This window comes from Mauremys reevesii, linkage group 5 (genome assembly GCF_016161935.1).
Source record: "Mauremys reevesii isolate NIE-2019 linkage group 5, ASM1616193v1, whole genome shotgun sequence".
Lineage (NCBI taxonomy): Eukaryota > Metazoa > Chordata > Testudines > Geoemydidae > Mauremys > Mauremys reevesii.
The window spans coordinates 69,836,207-69,853,520 of record NC_052627.1 but is presented as its reverse complement, the minus strand read 5'-3'; the positions used below and the strand labels follow the sequence as shown (position 1 = coordinate 69,853,520).

Genomic DNA, 17,314 nt, shown 5'->3' with positions numbered 1-17,314 from the left:
CTACTCCCCTTGGAAGGCTGTTCCAGAACTTCACTCCTCTAATGGTTAGAAACATTCGTCTAATTTCAAGTCTAAACTTCCTAGTGTCCAGTTTATATCCATTTGTTCTTGTTTCTGCATTGGTACTAAGCTTAAATAATTCCTCTCCCTCCCTAATATTAATCCCTCTGATATATTTATAAAGAGCCATCATATCCCCCCTCAGCCTTCTTTTGGTTAGGCTAAACAAGTCAAGAGCCATGGGATTCTAGTCCTGAGTTTGCACTTCACTTTGTGACTTTAGGCAAGTCACTCAGCCTCTCTGTGCCTTGGTTTTCCCATCTGTGATATGTGAATAGTGACCTACCTACTGTTGCAAAGTGCACTGAAGTCGTCAGCTGTTCACGACCTGCTCATGTCCCGTTCCCTCCATGTCCTGGCAGTCACCTATTAATCATGTTTATTACAGTAGGGCCTAGGGCCCAACCAAGAGTAGAGCCCTGCTCTGCTAGGCCCTGTACAAACACAGAGTAATACATGGTCACCGGAGCCCACTCCCCTCTGACAGCCTCTGCAGCCACTGTCTCCTGTGACCATGTCCTCAGCCTGTTTTTAGTTTTCCCTAAACTAGAGGGCCATGATGGAGGCGTTAGACTCCTCCTCTCTGGTTCTTGATGTTCTCGCCTCCCTTGGCTTTCATAACACTGGCTTCTCTCCCTACCTCTGACCATTCCTTTAGAACTTTTTTGGCATGTTGTCATCCTCTCTCCTACAGTCCACGAGAAATAACAGGGCTCTTTCCCTGGGCACCTTCTCTTCTAGCTTTACACCTTTCCTTCAACCACCATCTTTTGCTGAGGACTTGCAAGTCTGCTCTCCACTCCTCACAACTCCTTGCACTCAGTCCTGATTTTCTGGCTGTAGTGTACATTACTTTTAATGAATCTTAGCAAGCTACATGAATCCTCCCCTCGCAGCTAGTGAGTTGTGAGCTCTCCCTGAGAATCTAATGAAATAAAGAAAGAAGGTAACATGATGGAAATATGGTTGCACTTTGAAAAGTGACCCTACAAAAAATGATGTCATGTAGTTCCATCTTTGTCATTCAAAGATGTGTAAACTTACTCCATTTATTTTCCTCTAACTGCAAACTCAACCTGGAATCAGAGTCAAGCAAGGATTTGTTTGAATCTGACAATGTGAATAAAGCTTCTTTTGGTGCATGAACACAAAAACAATCCTGTTCATTCTCTTCTCTGTATTCACTAGCAATGCTAAATGGAAGTAAATATAGTAAGCACTGTGTTGTCGACATCACACTATTTGGTGTTTGACAGACTTGCTCTTGTCAACTTGTGGTGATGTGAGAATCTCAGCTTGCTTTTTTTCCGTAGCCATTACAATTGCAGAGAAAAGTTTAAAAATATGCGCATATATTTACGTATGCCCTAAAAGCTCAGAAACTACAAGGCAAATTGAAATAATTAATCAAAGAACATTTTAAAAAAATAATCTCATGATTATTAAGCCAGTCTCTTCCCTTTTAACTCGAATTAGCAAATGTGACTCTGAATACACACAGGGAGCAGATTCATTAAGGTTCCAATTTTCCATAGTTGCTGTTTGGATGATAGCCATATTTTGGCTCAAATTCTCTGCCGATATAATTTCAAGGATTAGTGGACTGTATATGTATATGAGGTAATCTTCTTCTTCTTTTCCCCTAGGTTGAGAATAGGCTTTTTAACTGGTCCCAAACCACTTATTGACAGAGTTATTCTGCATATACAAGTCTCAACAATGCACACCAGCACTTTCACACAGGCAAGTGCCATCTCCGAGAATTGGGAAGGTGTTACCTGAATTGAGTTTATAAAAATAAAATGGTTTCTCAAACATAGTAACTGGGAAGAGGGGCAAAAGGGCTTTTATAATCCCTAGCCATTTTTTCAGCATGGCTTTCAGGAAAATTTATATTACAAATTCTTCCAAGGGAAGAAAGAACGACACAGAGAGAAAGACCAGGCTTTGTCTGGAGTGTGTTCTAACAGATGTGAACCAACATCGCTCCAAAGTATAGGCCTCTCTTTACTTGTATTTAATAGGTTATTGAGGCTTAATGGAGTTAGGGATCAATGGGAGTTGTGTGCTCTATGGCCTTAGGCTTCTTTGAAAATCCCACCCTGAAGAGCTGCAGAATAAATGGAGAGGATTTGGAATTTTTATTTGGTGCAGTGCTTGTAGGTCAGTGTGGTGAACTGGTGGACACTGCTGGTGCTGTATAAGTAGCCTGCTATCTATTGCCCCTTCCCTTCCAGACAGTGCTCAAAGGGTGAGTTAGGTAGAATGAAATATATCCTCCCCTCACCCCGCGCCTACTAGGGCATCATTGACCCATTCCTGAGCCCTGCCCTCCCCTCTATCACCATCAGCTCTAAGGTTCTGCCCAGAGCTTAAATTAGACTTTGCATTCCCAACCCTCTTTTCAGCTCCCCAATTTCACCATGGAGATAGAATAAAAGTGGGGAGACTAATAAAGGAAATAAACATGTATTAAATTCAAAGCTGTGCATGTTTCCCTCCCTTTCCTTTCCAAATTCCCACATTTGTCTTCCCCTATCCGTTCCTCTTTCCTTCAGACTCCCTAATATTTCCATTTCCCCATGGGACTGCTATAGCTCCGTCTTCCTAATGACCCTTTGCTGGTTTCCTGATGGACTTTTTTTATTACCAAGGGGTTTGAAGGTGAAGGACGAGATGGCTCCAGGAGTCCAAGGATGTGACCTCTGCCCTTGCAGGATGTTTAATATTATATTAATATCATTTTTAAAAGCTTTTATTTGGTAGCTGACTATCCTGTTTAAAGAATGGGATTTACTGTGTGGGTTTTATTTCTGTAGCTTATGATTGCACAGCTTCTTCAGCAGTGGGGAGAAAAGGGTTTCCTGGAGCACGTAGACAGGTAATGCACTTATATTCAATATACTATATTGTGGGGTTTTGGTTCTCTTTTAATTACTGCCATGTCTCTAAATGTAATGTTTACTGTCTGGAGTGACTCGCGACCGTTAGTGCCTGCCTTAGGTCAGACTGTCAAAAACAAGACAGACACCCCAAACTAGTGGTATGTTCTAGAATTAGATTTCACCAGCCCAGTAACAAATGTGAACTCCCAGATCACTATAACATGGAGTCACAGACAGTCCCTTTGGGCTCTCCAGTCTATCTTGCCACCCAGACAAGCCGGATGTAGTGTTAAATGGTCACTGACATACACACACACACAAACACACAAAATATTCAGGTTGCTCCCAGTCCCAAGAGACCAGTCACTTACCTCAGATCAATTTGTACCTTAGATCTCACACCAAAAACAATGCTTATAGCTAAAGTTACGATTTTGTCATGGACAGGTCAGGGCAATAAACAAAAATTCACAGAAACCGTGATCTGTCCCTGACTTTTACTAAAAACAAAATGAGGTTCCAGCACACTGCCCTGCTGCATGCAGTGGCTGGGAGCTGCGGCCCCCTGTGAGGAAATCCCCAGCCGCTCTGCAGGGCTGGGAGCTGGGGGGAGGGCGTCACCCACAGTAGCTGAGCAGCTGCTGGAGTCCCTCTGCTGCCAGCTTCGGAGCTCCGGGGTCCCCCCGCTGCCCTGCAGAGCTGGGAGCTGAGGGGACCCTCACCACCTGCATGGCTGAGAGCTGCCGGAGTCCCTCCACTGCCCACAGCAGTTGGGGGCAGCGCCGGTGGTGGCTGGTCAGTTGGGGGGGTCCCCTGCCACACGTGGGCTGCAGTGGTGCCCCAATGTCTCAGAGGTCTCCAGAAGTCACAGATTCTGTGACTTCCGTGCCCTCTGTGGCATAATCGTAGCCTTACCTATAGCCAATCCTGTAATAAACTAAGTAAAGGATTATTAACTAGGAAAGAGAAATAAGAGTTATTTACAGGTTAAAGCAAGCAAACATATACACAAATGAGTTGCCATCTATGGTTCCTAAAGATGACAGAGATGTACTAATCTGTCAATTCAAAATGTCTTTCAGGGCGGACCCAGGGGTAGCCCCTAGGGATCTCTGCCTGAGTTTAGTGTCCCTGGGCATGTGTGTTCAAACAGTAAAGAGATTAACAATTTTCTTGTGACCATCTTTTATCTTCTATGCTTAGCCTTCCAGCCCATGAGATAGCTGCCTTGCATGTAGCAGTTCCAAGGTGTGATAGAGCCATCCACCAATCCTTGTGATGTTCCTTAATGCCTGGTTTAATCTTGACAGGCCTCCTGAATGGGTAGGGGGGGATGGTTCAGAGCAAACATTTTCAAAGTTATAAAGCCAAACTTATATTTTCTTATAGCATGGGATACAGACATTACAACTGAGATTCATGCATGCAGCTACTTACAGGCATTTCAGAATCTAAACACTAGATACATTCTTATAAGACTAATACCTGTTTTGAACAAAACTAGCAAACAGATGAGCTGGTTTGGTTTCCAGCTATGAGTTTGTCAGTGCTCATCTGACACCTACAAACTTGGCAAGAGCTGGCACCTGGTTTTCCAGCATCACAGGGAACTGGAACAATGTTAGGATCTGTTACCTGAAGGTCTCACAGCAGTGGGCAGCATAACATAATCTGCACAGTTCTGTAATAGGCATATGGCATTTGTATAAAGTTATTTATACCTAACCATTTGTGGATTTAGCTCAGATGGGAGGTAGGGTGATCTTTCTCTGTATTTATCTATACAAAATTTTGAATTGTTTGTCTCCAGGGTAGTGGCGTTCTATAGGGACCAGCGAGATGCAATGCTTGCTGCAGCAGATAAGTGGTTAAAAGGTTAGTGAACCCAAACACAGGGTATATTTTCAAGCTGTTTTTCTCTGACTCCATCAACTCCATTTTCAAGAACGATCACTAAGGTATATCTGCAGAATTAAGTGGGCAAATAGGCAACATGGACAATTCAGAGGTGTTCTTGGTGGTTTTTTCCACTTTTTGTTTGAACTTTGAATATCCAAACCTACGATTATCTGCTGCTCCTATTTTCTAAAATATTTGAAATGAGGGAGTGCTCAGAGGAAAGCCTCCCCATGCTGCTGTGGCAGGCAGCCATGCAAACAACATGTATTTCAGTGCAGTACGTTCAGTATTTTTTTATTTGCAGTACCTCTTTCTACGTAAAAAGCTGTACCTTAGTGACAAACATTTTAAAAGAATTGCACAAATAGTGCATGATGAGCTGTCAGGGTTGTAACAGATTGTGATAGTTAATCACAGTGCAAAGGAGGAACATGATTTTCATAGACTTTAAGATCAGAAAGGTGATCATCTAGTCTGACCTCCTGCACATTGCAGGCCACAGAACCTCACCCATACACTCCTCAAATAGACCCGTTACTGAAGTCCTCAAATCATGGTTTAAAGACTTCAAGTTACAGAGAATCCTCCATTTACTCTAGTTTAAACTTGCAAGTGACCTGTGCCCCAGGCTGCAGAGGAAGGCAAAAAATAACCCAGGGTCTCAGCCAGTCTGACCTGGGGGAAAATTCCTTCACAACCCCAAATATGGCAATCAGTTAGACCCTGAGCATGTAGGAAAGACCCACCAGGCAGATACCTGGGAAAGAATTATCTGTAGTAACTCAGAGCCCTCCCCACCTAGTGTTCCATCTTCCTCAGTTGAGGATTTTAGCTACTTGCAGTTGCCAATGGGCCACATGCCAGCATAGGCAGTCCCATCATACCATCCCCTCCAGCTTATCAAGCTCAGTCTTGAAGCCAGTTAGGTTTTTTGCCCCCACTGCTCCCTTTGGACAGATGCTCCAGAACTTCACTCCTCTGATGGTTAGAAACTTTTGTCTAATTTCAAGCCTAACCTGGTCAGTTTATAGCCATTTGTTCTTGTGTCCACATTGGCACTGAACTTAACTCCTATCCCTTCCTGGTATTTATCCCTCTGATGTATTTATAGAGAGATACAATATAACACATTCAATATCAGTACCTCAGTCCTCGTATTCAGAGCCCAGCATGGCATTGGCAATAGCTACCTAAGAGATTGCCTTTCCCTTCACAGGCAAGGTCTCCAGCGGTAGCTGTGTTCCACTGGAACCATAAACCTGTCAGCCAGTAGGGACTTGTGAGAGCAGGAGCTGAAACTTTCACAGGAGCTGGACCTAACCATCTATCTGTGGTATTTATATGGCCCCTATTTTTATAGTATCTGAGAGCTTCACCATCTTTACCCTTACAGTTCCCCTGTGAGGTAAGGAAGCATTATTATCCCCCTTTTACAGGATGGGGAACTGAGGCCCAGAGAGACTTTGGGAGAATCTACACTGCAATAAATAAATAAATAAATAAAAAGGTTCTTAACTTGACTTAAAATACCCATGAAAACACAGCAGTTGGGCTTTTAGCTCATATTAACAGCTCGAGCTAAAGCCTATAGGGAAGCCTGGGATTGAACTCAAACTGCCAACCTGAGTTAAAAGCCAAGTTGATGTGTCTTCCTTGCTGCTTTAAGCCAAGTTAAGAATACATCTTTTACTGCAGTGTAGACATAACCTGGGTGACTTGCCCAAGGGAACACAGGAAGCGTGTTTTAGGCCATGTCTACATTACCACTTATGTTGGCAAAATTTATGTTGCTCAACTGTCTGAAAAAACGCCCCCCCTTGAGCAACATATATTTCCCCGGCATAAGTGGCAGTGTGCACAGCACTATGTCAGCAGGAGAGCTTCTTCCACCAACATAGCCACCGCCACTTCCGTTGGCATAGAGCAGCTACATGAGAGATCTTACTGCAACGGTACAGCCACTGTAAGGTCTCTAGCGTAGACATAATCTCATATTTGGGAATTGAACCCAGGTCTCCCAGCCAAGTCCCAAGCTAGCATCCTGAGCCCTGGAATATCCCTCTTCTCTGCCCATGTAACTCACTCCCTCAAGAGCGAAGAGTGACCATGGGCTTCACTGCACTCAGAACCAAATGCAAACCCCTTTTATTTGATCAACTCTTCTCACAGTTTAGTCATAGAGGGAAGCGAGGGTGAGAGAAAAGGAGAAAACAAAACAAAAATACCTTTTGCAACTCTGCTACTTTTCACACTGCTACTGTACGCAGAGAGGAAAGAGAATTTTGTTAGTTTTGTTAGTTAGAGCTGCTCAGATATATGGTGGTGAAGGCTGTAACAGTATCTTCACCTTCACCTATCCAGCCAAACTAAAGAATTAAAATAAATCTGGTAAAGCCATTTAGCAGAAAAGGCTAAAGTCATGAAAATCCTCCTCTTGCTGAAGTAACTGGCTTCTTACTTTATGAAGATTGACATAACTAGCAAGTTGAGGCTTTGGAGTATTCTGTGAGAGGTCTTTATTCTTATAGTTTATAATTAAGCTGCTGGTAATGATCAAATGTGCCTAATAGGAATAGGGGCAGATGGCAAGTGAAACAAACAACCCAGTATATTCATACAGTGTACACATGTAACAAAGCTGGAGTCAAAAAAAACCAGGATTGTTTGGATTATTGTCCTGCCAAAAACCGATCAAAGATTGCCTCGAGGTACAAGTGAATGTGTACAGTAAAACTACCGACTAACGCAGTAAGATTCCTTTCTGTGTTCTTCCCTTCTTTTCTTATGTGGAAAAACATAACATTTTAACTAAAAATGAAAAAGAAATTCTCTTTCTAACCATATCTACATTATGCAACACATTAAGATTGCATTTATAGTAATTATGCTACTAAAGGAGCTGGCATTTGAAAAGGATGTTTTGATTACATGTGTTTAGTTGTTTTTTCAGAAATCAGCCTACCATTGTACCTTTAGTGCACCCGTTGGGCAGTCTGTAATCCAACTGTGAGAGAATCCAGAGCATCCATTTTCAACAATACCATAAAACAAAGTAGTGTCAACATTACTGAATTACATCTGTATTAATTTTGTCAGGGGGGACCTTAAATTCTGCAGGTAAAATCTTGGCTCCATTGACATCAATGGCAAAACTCCCACTGACTTCATTGGTGGCAGGATTTCACCCTATCTTTGTGTCTTTGGTGTATCCATTGCAGAAGGGACAGAGCATATCTTTGTTTGATTTTTCTGTTTTCTCTCTCCAGGTTTGGCAGACTGGCATGCTCCTGCTGCTGGCATGTTTCTATGGATTAAAATTAAGGGAGTTTCTGACACACAACAGCTGATCACAGAAAAAGCTTTGCAGAAAGAAGTATGAAAAATGTCTGCTGATCTTAAAATGTAGTGGGAGGGAACAGGCATAAAGTAACATATTCTAATAACTCGCCTTACTAATGGAATGCCTGCATGGTTAATCTACATCTTTAATATGTTTGTTTAATTCTGCCTCAAAACAGATACAGAGAGAGCTAGCCTCACTATCCATTGTTTCTATTTTAATAAGAGAAATTAAGTGTGATTTATTCAATAATTTGTACAGACAAGTGTTATGCAAAGACATCAGCTATGAGTCAGAAAGGAACCTAGAGATTTACTTCTCTGATACTTACAAAATACGAGAATGATAAGATAGAACCTGCCTATAGTTACAAATAACTAGGTTCTGTCTTTTTGTTGTGAAATATTTGATTCCAGTTTTTGTAGTCTGCCTTCCCTTTTTGGAAGGAAGGAAGGAAGGAATTAAGCCTCTTTGTGAGACCATTATTCAGCAATGAGGTATTTAATTATTTTTTTTAATTAAGAAGAAATTTGTAACTAAATGGCTAATCAATTTCTTTTAGGTGTTACTGGTTCCTGGGGGAGCATTTAACATTGATAGCTCAGTTCCCAGTTCTTATGTCAGAGCTTCTTTCTCTCTGTCTTCTCCAGCCCAGATGGATCAGGTGAGTGCAGTCTGATTTGCTGTACATTCCTGAAAAGAATGTTCCCCATGCAGTAATTGTTGCTTTGCTCCCTTACTTTTTCCCTACACGTTTTAACCAGCTCTCTATATTGTGTAGTTATCTTCCTCTTTTCCATTTCCAGTCGGCTTTTGTTTGTTTGTTTGTTTTGCTAAGTACCGTCTGAGTGGTACTTCTGAAACTCCCTTAACTGTTCCTTGCACATACTCTTATCTAGAAGAATTGTAGTGTGCTGAATCTTTAGTGTCTCTTAAGATGCACCTGCCTTCTTCAATTTTACTTATTACCACCAGATCTCACTCGCTGATCCAGCTGTCACTGAAGTCAGTGCAAGTGTAGCTACTCATTTAGTGTGAACAGGAGCAACCACTTGTCTTATTTCCCAAAGTTTGCCATCCTCAAATCTAATTCCCTTTACTCCACTGTTTTCTGTGTACCAATTCCTTATTGTTAAACAAGCTCAAGATGACCAGTATCAGGCTTCCCTATTATTCTCCTATTCAGTTTCTCCTGAGTAGTCAGTAGCACATTAGAGATGGTCTCTCCTCCAATTCAGTCTCTCTCTACTTCATGATTTCGGAATTAATCTGTGTTATTTAAGAACATCTTGGATATAATGGTTGTATTTGTGATTGAGTACACATCATTGTATAGAGGGAATGGGGAGCAATTAGCTGCCCAGAGTATTGCGTTCCATTGTTTCAAATGCCTTGAGAATTTTCCCATGTCTTTGGTCTTACTTTACTTCAGTCATTAAGGTGTGTAGCTGATGTCTAGTTATGCTTCTCCTTTGTTGGTCATCCCTTCATCATTACCTAAAGAATTTCACAGTCATATTGTCTCTAATCAAATTGCATCTTGCTAGCATTGCACATGACTTTTGATATATAACACCTTTCTTCCTCCTTTTCTCTCTCCTGTATGAGATTGTATCCCTCTGTATTACTTTTGCAGTTATGAGACTCCTTCTGCTAGGCTTCATTAATGCCTTCATTAGATTATAGATGCCGTGAGGTGACATAACAGTACTCTTGTCGATTAATATATTTGTCCTTCTGTTTCAGAAGAACTCCATCTTTTCTTCTAATTTTTTATGTTGAAAGAACACGCCAGATTATTTAAGTGGAAGCTCTCCCCACTTTCTTGAAAACTTAACGCACTATTAATATCAAATTGAATAGGGAACACAAAGCTTTACAATAAAGTTCTAAGACTTCACACAGCTGGGTTCCCCTGTGGTTAAAATAGTTTCCGAAATTCTATTTAAGATTTAACATATTGCCTGCCTATCTAATGCTGGGATGTGAACATTAACCATCTTGTTTTCATTGTAGGCTTTTCAGAGGCTGGCTGAGCTTATAAAAGAAGCTGTATGAAGACACCAAATGAAAACCATCTAGCAAATTAAAAGTCCCCTTCAAAAAAAGTGCACCTTCATTAAAAGAGGATTTCATAATGACATTTAAGGAGCAAACCACAATACAGTGGATATTTCCTTAGTTGGTATGAATGCTTTGGGAATTTAAAACATGGATAGAAGATCACCAAAAGACCTCAGAACATGCCTTTTGATAGGGAGTGCAGAAAGCTATAGTTTAATTAGAAATGATCTCGTTCAACCTATTAACTCCTTTTTATGACAGGCAATATCATATAAAAAGACTATTATTCCAAATTACAATGCAGCTATAGTATATGGTTATGTGCACAGTAGCAATAGTGTAGTTGAAATAAGAAGATAATTCCATTCTAAACCACTCTTCATTTTCCCATAACTTCCTCAAAATTGTGCTGAACCAGATCTTTTCCAAAAGTGGATTTAAAAAGAAGGTTTGAACAAATTCTATTCAGTCATTTTGAATTATTGGCGGAGGGAATAGCTTTTCTACTTAGCAAACAGATCAACTTTTGAAATAACTCAGGGATGAACTACATAACTTTTGACTTGACATGACACATGAGTGACAAATGCAGTCCTTGCTAAATTTGGCTGGGAAAGGACTTTGAATTAAAGTAGTTAATTTTTAAAAATGGTATACTTGATATGTACACTAAATTATCTTACTTCAACTACACTATTGCTATTGTGCACATAACCATATACTATACATTTGCTATTTTAGGTGCACATTTCAAACTGTGGAAAAACTGTATTGATCAGAAAGTGTTTCACTGAAATCGCTCAGAACCCTCTTAACCCAACCCTTTCTGAACTCTAAAATCACATTGCACCAGCAAATTAACTAATGTTTGGTCAGAGTAAATTGACTTAGGCACTTTTGAAAACTTGCAATTAGACTCTGGTTACAAATAAAAGGAAATTAGTTTGCACTCTTTGCCATGGGACAGTTTATTTTGATCTGAACCACTTGAGCGACGTATTTGCGAACATAAGTGGTAGCGTAGACATGGCTTTAGACCAGGGGTGGGCAAACTTTTTGGGCCGAGGGCAGGGGGTTGGGATGTGGGAGGGGGTGCAGTGTGCAGGAAGGGGCTCAGAGCAAGGGATTGGGGCAGAGGAGGGGTGCCGGGTGTATGAGGGAGCTCTGGGAAGGGGGTTGGGGTGCAGGAGAGGTGCGGAGTGCAGGAGGGGGCTCGGCAGAGCTGCAGGAGGGGTGCAGACTGTGGGAGGGGACATGGGGCGGGGTGCGGCAGGGAGCTGGGGTGCAGGAGGGGTGTGAGGTGCAGGCAGGGGGCTTAGGGCAGGGAGTTGGGGAGCGGGGTGCAGGTGGGGTTCAGGCTCCAGCCCGGTGCCGCTTACCTAAAGCAGCTCCGGGGTGGCAGTGGCACGTACCGGAGCCAGGGCAGGCTCCCTGCATGCCTGCTCTGGCCCTACGCCGTGCTGCTTCAGGAAGCGCTGTGGACCCGTGAGGGCAGAGGGCTCCATGTGCACTGCCCTTGCCGCGCCTCCAGGTACCTCCCCAAAGCTCCCATTGGCCGCGATTCCCTGTTCCTGGCCAATGGGAGCTGCAGGGGGCGGTGGCTGGAGGCAAGGGCAATGCACAGAGCCCTCTGCCCCCCCCCATCCCCCACCCCAGGGGCCGCAGAGCCACAGGGGGCAATCCCGAGGGCCGGATCCAAAGCCCTGAGGGGCCGGATCAGGCCCATGGGCCGTAGTTTGGCCACGCCTGCTTTAGACTGTAAGCTCTTTGGGGCAGGGGCTATCATTCACTACATGTTTTAATCGTGCCTAGTGCAATGTGACCCAACCTGGTTGTGCCCTTTAGGTGCTACTACAATATAAATGTTCAATAATAATAGAGTGAAATGTGAGGTTTTTACTCTATTTCTTTTCTCAGCCACATATATTAATGTTGAAAGGCTATTCTTAGAACATTTTAAAATGAGTTTTTTGTTAGCTTCCAAGAATATTTGAAATCTCAAAGCACACATGAAATTTGGAAAACATAGTATATGGTGGAATGAGGTGGCATACCTAGTTAATTAAAATAAATGAGTTTTATTTAACAAGGAAATAAACGTCAATGACATTTTAAACTGATTTTTCTGAGTGAATTGTTTCCTTTTTTAAACAGAATTAGAGTAAAAATGTTTGACCAAAAGTGCCAAGTATTAGTCAATGTTTTATCAGTAGGATTTTGCATAGAAGTAAGGCACATGTATATTAGTTTTGCAGAATGCAAGCAAAACGCAGTTCCATTTGCTGCCTGCCTGACTTTTTTTTCATAATAGTCAATTTAATATGAAGAGAATTTTTGTATTCTGACTGTGATGAAACATCTAAAATGATGCTAACATCCTGACGAATGCAAAGCTGCTTGAATGAACAATGGCAATAAGGTTATCTGTGTGCTTATTGTCTCACTGAGCTTCTCAAAGCATGAGTCCTCATCTTCTGGGCTGGAACATTCAAGAGAATTAACCGTTCCTGGATGAAATCAGCTGGAGACGGGGGTAAAATACCAAGCAACAGCTACAGGCAGATGAACTAATAAGGCAAATGGGATTTGGATATGAGTCGGGATATTCTCAGTATTTAAATAGATGGGGAGTTTTAAAGAAAAAAATCACTACTCTGCAGTACTGGATTTCAACAGTTGGAGGAACTTAGCACACCCCAGTTGGTGGGGGAGCTCTGTTTCCCCATCCCCCACCTTGGCCTCACCTTTGCTTGGGCTAGCAGTGGCAAGTCCCTCCAGCAGCACCACAGTGGGTCCCTCCACAGCAACTGATCTGGTGGTGGTGTAGGGTCCTCTTGCTGGATGCTAGCCACAGGCTCAGGCAGATATTGTTCCATTGGTTACACTCGGGTTACGACTTCAATTTCAGGTTAACTTATTTTCTAAAGAAAGCTTAGACTCTAGCCTCATATTGTGATGCCAAGAGCTCAGGCCCTATGCTCAGACCTACACTGTTTGTGCCTTAATCCAGCCCTGCTGCCTTTTCCAGTTATACAGGTTTCATTTGCATGGTATCTCTGCTGACATATAACTAGTTCTCCAATTGTCTTCAGCAGGAAAAAGAATTAAAACTGTAAAAAAAAAACAAAAAAAAAAAAAACCATGTATTTCTGATGTAAAAGGACCTTTTTAAAATGCTTTAAAACCTTCACTGGGTCCACATAAAAACTTTATACTGGAATTGCTATATTTTGTAAGGAATGCGATGCTGCCTCACATTGCAATGGGCCAACACATATAATAACCCTTTCCAAATCCCTCGCACAGAGGCAGTTCAACTCACTAAGCAAGTCTCAACAAGAGCCAAGACCCACACACACAAAATGATTTTCTGGCTGCAATAAGAGAAAATTAAAAACTTAATTTTTGCACCCAGCCAATAAATCTTACAGTAGCCTAATTTTTACAGGAAAGATGCTTTGGGCAAGTTGCCTATGGCTCAGAAAGGAAAAAGTATAAATTTTTCATCATTCTCTAATCCTATTTGTCTGATGCCTAAATTGCTAGCCTCTCTGAGCCTGAAAGAATCAAAGCCCCTTTGGGTCCTTGATTTTGAGTTATCTATTCTGGCCCTACTGTGTGACCTATGGGATCAACTGCAAGAAAGGCCAAATAGTGAGTTTTGAATACTCACAGCAAACTATTTAATCAACTAGCTTCGGATTTAAAAATAAAGGTTTTTTTTTAAAAATGAAGTAAATTAGAATAGCAAATTTAAGGAACTGGTGATCAGCTTTTAGCCATTCTGCAAGCAGAAAAAGAGACTAAATTTGCCGAGTAAATTATTCACACAACTCTATTAATATCCATTAAGCATAATACATCCATATAGGCATTGATTTTTTTCATAAATACTCTCCCGTTCCTTGGCTCCACCATTAGCTAGCCATCCATTCCATCCCTCTTATGTTAATAGCTCCTTGAATTTAAAACCAGAATCCCACCAGCATACAGTTAAGATTAATGCATAAATCATTTATTGTGTAAAAATGTGCTGATAAAGTTTGAGACCACAAAGGAGCTTAGGGGACAGTATGTGTGTTTAAAGGTACAGTATGAGTGTCCTCTAATAAAGTGTGAGGGGGATGGGGGAGATTGTGCTGGATAATTATGGTGTGTTAGATAATTCCTGATCATCATCCCATTGAGTTTCTCCTGAAGACTCATTTAGTTTTGTCTTTTTTCCTTGGGTAAATTCTAGTCTGTTTTATTTCAAAACTATTCTAAAAATTAACTTTAATATTCGTTCATCTCATCTATGTGGTTTAAAAGTTTTCATATATAATTTTCTACATATATAGTATCTGCAGATATCTTCAATTACACCTTTAAAATGTGGATACAAATAAACCAGGATACATATTAAGAGCACTGATCTATACTTTGACTTTGAACTACTTGACTTTGTGCCCTAAGGTGTTTTGTTTTCTGTTTCTGATTGAACTGTTTTTGAACAGCCCACTGGAAGCAGTATTTCAGGAGGGGATGGAGTTATTCTTGTGTATGGTTTGGGATGTTTCAGTTCATATCATCCTGGATGAAAAGTGCTCTGTAAATGTTAGTTAATATTGCTATTTTGTAATTATTCTAAAATTACTACTTGGAACGCTAAGACCTCCTGTTTCCCATGATGGCTAGTCCAAAGTTCGTATATTTTTATATGAAGATGGCTAAAGGTCTTATAGATGCTTCTCCTAAAGAGTATTCCTGAACTGCACTGACACGATTAGTGATTAAAGATCTGTTGCTTATTGTACAATGTTTGGACAATATTTCTTTTTCAAATCTTGTAAACTTGTACAGAACCAGACCTGCATTAATATTACATATTAACAGGCTCTGTTATGGTCTGGGAAATTTTAACTTTAAACTGCTGTTTAGTATCTTAGCTTATAAACAACTTTGGACTATACATTTGGGTACGTATGGAAAAAAAGAAATGCTCTTTGACCTCAGGTTTGGCAACGGGATTTCTTCCACCTTCCTTGAAAACTTCTGGTACTGGGCACTGACAGAGGTGGGATACTGGACTACATGGAGCATGGTCTGATCCAGTCTAGAAGTTCCTGTGTATGTTCCAGAAGGGTTTCATATTCCATAACTTCTGAGTTTACTGGTTAGACCATAGATCCACCTGGTAATGCCCAGAATGCTTCAGTGGAAAGCAAAAATGTCACAATAACTAAAAATAATACATCTAGGGGGAATATTTTAAACCACCTAAGTGAGTTAGTTGGCTGCTTTTACCCTCATATGTACACCTGAGCAGGCTGGGTCGAGCAGCACTTCCAAGCTGCCACCCTCATATGCCCCAGGTTCAGCACGTCCCTATCCCCACATTCATGTTACAATTGTTCTGGTACTAACCCACTTGATGAGCAAACGCCACAGGATTTTTGGGCACTGCAGGGATCTTTAGCTTAGGTATGAGGAGCGTTGCTGCAGAGCAAACTGGGAAGCCAAAAAAGTCCCACGGGGAGAGGGGGGGGAGAGAGAAGCAACCAGCTTAACCATGGAAGTTATTTATTACCAGGTAATAACCATACAAGGGGAGTATAACTGTTTTGTTTGTTTTAATATTACATTTATCTTAAATTTGATCACACAAGTCAGGTTTAGAAATCTATAATTGATCATACGAGTCAGGGTCAGAAGGCTAGAGAGAGAGCGAGCTGGGTTCTCACCACTCCGTGAAGCTTGAATCGATCGGGATTCCCAGGTGGTGGTGGTAGCTGGGGGTCTGGAGTGCTGGAGAAAGGCAGAGCCCTCAGCACGATCAGTCAGGAGAAGATGAAGTCCCAATGGAACTGATGCAGATTTTGGATCCAGGCATCAGAACAGTTAGTTGAGTGTGGGTAGGGGTTTTTGTAGGGAAAGAACAATGGTTCAAGGGGAGAACACTAGATTTGTTTGTGGGTAAACTGATGGCTCAAGAGAATATACCAAAGTTGCTTTGTTCAGGCTAAACAATAGGAGCTGATCATTCCTGGCTTTGGGCGGTGTTCCTTCGAGGGAGCTCATAATGCAATTAGGCAGCTTCAGTATTTTGGATACCAATAAAGGATTTATTACTAGAATTGGTCTGATAAGTACTGAGCTGGGTATGTGCAGGCATGGGTTCACTGACATCTCGAGCAGAGATCCCCCATCATGCAATGTTTCCCTGCTTTTCTGGTCCCAGAGTTCCGTGCGGTTCTTGCCTTGGAATCGCTGTTCTCCATTCTATATGCTAATGGAAATGCCTCTCTGTCCCATCTTCGATGCAAATGAGGCTAAGTGAGTTTTCTTAATCCTGTCACCCTTGTCTGGAGGGGTTTAGGTGAGTCTTCCACCACCTTTTCATTGCTTTTTGTAAGTCTTTCTGATCGGCTTTGGTTCAAGCAGAGGCTGGGGAGAGGGGTGGCGGGAAGGTCTTTTGTGAGTCAGACAGGCTGGACACTGTGCCCTGGTTCCCCAAGAACACAGAGCTGATAGGTAACGTCACCACACAAAAAAAATCAATCAAAAAGCGAGGATGGCAACAGTATGAAATAATTGGTGGAATAGGTTTTTCCAAAGTGAGAAAAATATAATGTGCCATTAACTTTTTAGAAACTTGGAAGAGTTTATTTATAGTGTTAGTCAAATGTTTTGATTCCTCAAGAGAGAGTAGTTGGTTATGTTGACACTAATGCACTAATTAAGTTCAAGCATTTCAGTCCTCCTGCAAAGGACTCAAAGAAAAACACTGAGGGAAACAGCAATAGATTTTTCATAAATACCTAAGAAAGAAAAACAAAGCACTTCAAACTGTCTGAAAAAAATAAAAGCCTTGATTCTTAAAGGGGCATCATCCTAGCTTCCAGTTTTGCACATGCACTTTTTGTACCTGAAAATAATTGCTGCCACAACTTTGCAAATAATTGTGAGTGCAATTCATAGCACGCAGAAATTTAGGACTTTATTTTCAGAAACACTGAGCTGCAGAGCTCCCATTGAAAATCAACCCTCTAACTGCCTATATGCATTTGTGGATTGAGCAGTTAGA

General features: G+C 41.5%; 1 protein-coding gene across 5 annotated transcripts in view; it reads left to right on the top strand.

Annotated features, from left to right (window-relative positions):
* LOC120406045 (kynurenine/alpha-aminoadipate aminotransferase, mitochondrial-like) overlaps positions 1 to 10,957 on the top strand; it is a 28,272-nt gene extending 17,315 nt beyond the window's left edge. For all 5 annotated transcript variants that reach the window (XM_039540206.1, XM_039540203.1, XM_039540207.1 and 2 more), the window contains exons 9-14: positions 1,707 to 1,803; positions 2,880 to 2,941; positions 4,756 to 4,820; positions 8,111 to 8,217; positions 8,747 to 8,848; positions 10,201 to 10,957. In XM_039540206.1, the coding sequence (XP_039396140.1) occupies positions 1,707 to 1,803; positions 2,880 to 2,941; positions 4,756 to 4,820; positions 8,111 to 8,217; positions 8,747 to 8,848; positions 10,201 to 10,242 (475 nt within the window). In that variant the 3' untranslated portion in view covers positions 10,243 to 10,957. The remainder of the gene's footprint in view (positions 1 to 1,706; positions 1,804 to 2,879; positions 2,942 to 4,755; positions 4,821 to 8,110; positions 8,218 to 8,746; positions 8,849 to 10,200) is intronic.
* The last annotated feature ends 6,357 nt before the right edge of the window (positions 10,958 to 17,314 follow it).